The 4600-nt window shown below is 30.6% G+C and overlaps 1 protein-coding gene and 1 long non-coding RNA gene across 2 annotated transcripts; both read right to left on the reverse strand.

Moving 5' to 3' along the window:
* Positions 1–200: 200 nt before the first annotated feature.
* Positions 201–581, reverse strand: LOC138138626 (cytochrome P450 4c21-like). The gene has a single exon (XM_069058614.1). The coding sequence runs from the start codon at positions 579–581 to the stop codon at positions 201–203; it is 381 nt and encodes a 126-aa protein (XP_068914715.1).
* Positions 582–659: 78 nt separating this feature from the next.
* LOC138139524 (uncharacterized) lies at positions 660–4063 on the reverse strand. Its single transcript, XR_011162322.1, has 5 exons — positions 3499–4063; positions 3253–3444; positions 966–1151; positions 831–897; positions 660–778 (listed from the first exon to the last, which is right to left on the reverse strand). It is a non-coding gene; the product is annotated as an uncharacterized lncRNA (long non-coding RNA).
* Positions 4064–4600: the final 537 nt, after the last annotated feature.

A 4600-nucleotide genomic window follows, 5' to 3' on the forward strand; every position in this document is an offset into this window, starting at 1 on the left:
AAAGGGCATAAACGAATAACGAGGTCTTTTTTCAATTTCCTCTGGCAGAAATCTGTCAGGATCAAATTTTAGTGGATCTGGCCAATGTATGGGATTCCTATGTATAAAATGTATAGGAATTATTAATTCGCTACCTTCGGGGATGACAATGTCACCTACAACTTATTCAGTACAGTTCGGCAGTTAAAGGCGTCGTAAACTTACCTACGTATTTTAATATCTTCCTGAACCTGTCTCAATAGAATAGGGGCTATGGGAAATAATCTCAGGGTTTCTTTGATAACACGTTCCAAATAGTCCATTCGAGTTAAATCATCTAACGTAGGATCTCTGTCGGTATTTCCAAAGATGTCGCTCATCTCTTTGTAAAGTTTTTCTTGAATGTCTTGGTGCATGGCTAACATTATAGTGGCAAAACTTAATGTGATAGCTGTTGTGTCGCTGCCTGTTGCAATCATCGTTTGTGTTTCTTCCATCATTTCCTCGTCGGTCCATTTACCCTCTTCTTCGGTAGCTTTTATTAAGTTACTTAAATAATTTTTATCATTACTACTATCGCCAACTTCATTCTTATTAGACATCTTTTTTCTTTCAAGAATCTAAAAGTAATTCATTGAATAAATAAATTATTAAAACGTCATTTGTACTTGCCTTTCTGACGTAAGCATAAATCATTCCACAAAGTTGATCCAATCTTTTCTCATATCCAACCAATCTCCACACAAGATTAATTTGTAGAATGGGATTAAGGAAACGTTTCCCTATGTCAGAGGCGAATCTAAAACAATTAAGTTAAAACTCTGTGGACAATTATGGTTTATTTAGTTTACTCAGCAATCCACGACAAATATTCGTTTTGATGATTGAGATCGGCCGAATCTACCCCCATACATGTGTCTACAATAATAATACTTTAGAACAAATTTTCTTGTGATATTAATAATAATTGCACAATGCTAACTAACCACAAATAATTTTAAATGAAGATTCGTAATATCGTAGAAAGATGTTTGTTTCACAATTAATGTAGTTCTTTTTTAGGTTAACGATTAATTCATTTGAACGTCCCACAAAAATGTCAAAATATGAATTCAAAATGGTTTGATTAAATGTTTGATTAATTATTTTTCTATGGGCTCTCCATGTTGAAACTGAAACAGAATTAACATTTTGACAAAAATATTAAAATGTACAGTTGCGGCCGTTGGAATCTCAGACAGGAAAGATTTAAACACTCTGTATAAATTCTGAAATTTGATTAGCGTAAACAGGGTTTTCATCAAGGATTATAAAGTCAGTGTCAGTATTTGACATATTAGGTCAGAATCGCGCGTAACTTTTGAAATGCCGCAATTATCTGATTTGCAAAAATGTGTTAGACTGAGGGACGGTGTGAGTATAAGAGCCATTCCGAGAGAAATTAATGTGGATAATGTTTGAGTGACATTTTGAGAAACGTCACTTTCAATACCATTTACAAAGCCAAAAGTTTGGCGTTGTCAAAATGTCTTAGTTTTCAACGGCCGCAACTGTACATATACTCGTATGTACAGTTAATTTCAAAATTATCGAGTACACCTCAAAAATCGATTTGTTACAGTTTTTTCCACATGTAAAGAGGCCTTTTTGAAATTTGAGCGTCATATTTTTTATATGGGTTAGGTAAGTTTGACAACATAAAATGTCGCTGATATTTTAGAACAATTTTAGTGTTCTAAAATATCATATCAATATCAATATTGTCTGTTCTACCCTCTGCATGGTGCCCTTCGCGATGTTATTATACTGGGCAACCCTCCGGATCGACCACCAATTTGGAAAGAATGAGCACTTTCGCGTTTTCGGTTAGACTAAGCATTTTGTTTGTCAAAATTGACATTGATCATTGACAAAAAATTTAAGTGCATTTGACACTGTAAAAAATTAGGTATACTGTATAATTTTGAAATTAACTGTACCTATATAAACAGTGAGCGGCAAAAGTATGGAATAAATTCATTAGAAATTAAACAAATTTAAAAAAAAAAAATCTTTGGGCAGGTCAATTTTAGTTTATAAAAATACATATTTTAATATAAAATAAAATTCCAAGCAGTCATTTGTTTTCGAGTTATGACGTCATCGATAGTTTTTTTAAATAGAAACCCCATATTTTTGTTCTTGATTCTAATAGGCCTTTTAATTGTCTAAACGCCAGTATAAAAATTTTGTTATCTTACATAAGGAAATTAAAAAAAAAATAAAATAAAGTTGCACTCAATCAAAATTAAAATTTCTATACGTTGTGTTTCTGATAAATGATTCATTTTCGAAAACGTTTTGTAAAACAAATAACACATACGAATGAAATTGACAGTAACATTTGACTGTTTGATTTACCTACTTGATTTTTTGACTTGTTTTTGTTCTTTATAAAATTTAATTTTTCCAACTTTATTTTTTTTTTCTCAAAAATTTCCTTATGTAAGATAACAAAATTTTTATACTGTCATTTAAACAATTAAAAGAGATATCAGAATCAAGAAAAAAAATAGGGGGTTTCCATTTAAAAAAACGATCGATGACGTCATAACTAGAAAACAAATGACTGCTTGGAATTTTCTTTGGTACTAAAATATGTATTTTTATAAACTAAAATTGACCTGTCCAAAGATTTTTTTGAAAAAAATTTTGTTTAATTTTTAAGGAATTTATTCCATACTTTTGCCGCTCACTGTACAGTTGGCTTCAAAAAAAACGCGAAATGAAATTTGACCTAATATAAACTGAATATTTTATTTGTCAATTTATGTCTGTTTGACAGTAGTATTTCTGACACATAAGTGCAGTTTTTTAACCTAAATTCTAAAAGGCCGTTTCAAACTATAAAAATGTAATAAAATTTGGCAGAACTTTTTCTGACAGTTCCCGTTTTTTTTTTGAAGCCAACCGTACAACCTAATTTTGAAAAGTTGTTGAAATGTTTGACGCAGTAGATATTTATTTAAAATGCATAGGTTCAGAACTAATTTTTATATTTTTAAATTTTATATTTTGAATAGTTGCAATTAAATATTTTTACAATAAATGAAAAATAAATTTTACTTTTGTCTGCCGTTATCGTTCACTTTACTAATAATTTGCATCAATTTCTATTTAAAGAGAATTTAATAACTTTAAAAACTCCAAAGTAACATCAAATGTTTTAAAAAAGTTACATTTAAGTACTCTCTTACAGTAGGTACCAAATTATGTTACTAATAAATTACGTACTTGGTGCAGTTAGTATTCCATTACCAAATACCGGGCCAAGTAAATTGTACCACGACCCTTTAGCAAGACATTGCTTCAGAACATATTCTACAACATCTGAATCGGAAACTATAATGAATAAATAGGGACCCAACCAGATTTTTCCAATTGGTGCATATTTCTCCGCAACTTCCATTGATTTAAGAAACCAATCTTACAAGAAAAGTTGGTTAGGTATATATTTTCTATACTTTCACATTGTTTTACCATCTGGACCTTTGCTGAATAGATGAATGCTTCCCAAAAATGGTAAAGCAAAAGGTCCCTTCAACTTTGCAGTATGATAGTACAATTTTCTTCTTTTCCAACAATAATTAATAATAAACAACACTAACACAACTGATGATAAATGAAACAGAACACTACTGACATTCAAATTATTTTCCTTCATGACGATATTCATTTATTTAAATCAAAGTTAAAATCTGTTTTACGTCTGAAGTCACTATGAAACGAAATATGTTTTTAGAAGTAACCACTAATTTATATATTCGCAAAAAGAACAAGAATCAAGTATTTAGTTAGAGGTCAACAGCATCCATGATTCGGACAGTTTTTCGGTGTAAGCATGCCAAGGAGAAATAAAACAAAATATTAGAAATTGTAATAGTAAACATTTCTCTAGACGGTAATAATTAACGTACAGGGTGGCCCAAGAAAAAGTATCCACCTGGATTATCTTGAAAACTACAGACTTCGGGGAAAAATTTCGAAACAGGTTGATTTTGACATCGCAAGGGACACATAATATTGACGAACCCAGCGGCCCAACGTCGTCTCTCGGTCTAGCTTATGAAGTTATAACCCTCTTGCAGGATGAAATTGTACATCATTTTAAATCATTTTAAATTCTCTTGATAAGAATATCAACATTTTTTAGTTTTACCTGATATTATTGCATAAAGTACACTGTGAAGTGTGGCCAAGTGATATTTCATTTTGAAACAATTTAAATTCTCTTTACAATATTTAGTACCATCATTATTTTATTGCTGTTTATGTAGCGTCAGTAAATAGAATGCTGATGATTGAAATGTAAATGATTTTCATCTGTGCCTATTATTTACTGTAAGTACTTCAAATTGTTAGAAGCGAACTGAAAATTTAATAATGTTACCTAAATAGTAAATAAATTGTAAAGTCCATTCAAAAATCAAAAAACCACCAACGTCGCATTTTCTTCTACAATTACTATCGGCAACGCTGTTTAGTGTAAAATTTGGTGAGAATTGTAATTTTGAGGTTAAGTGTTTATAAAATGTCTTGTTTTTGTGGTCACGTTTCTAACATTAATATCACCATCACCGTT

Source organism: Tenebrio molitor, chromosome 9, assembly GCF_963966145.1.
Source record: "Tenebrio molitor chromosome 9, icTenMoli1.1, whole genome shotgun sequence".
NCBI lineage: Eukaryota > Metazoa > Arthropoda > Insecta > Coleoptera > Tenebrionidae > Tenebrio > Tenebrio molitor.

Excerpts from the sequence above, each read along its gene's own strand:
- LOC138138626 (XM_069058614.1), bottom strand. The coding sequence starts at position 581 with ATGTCTAATAAGAATGAAGTTGGCGATAGTAGTAATGATAAAAATTAT.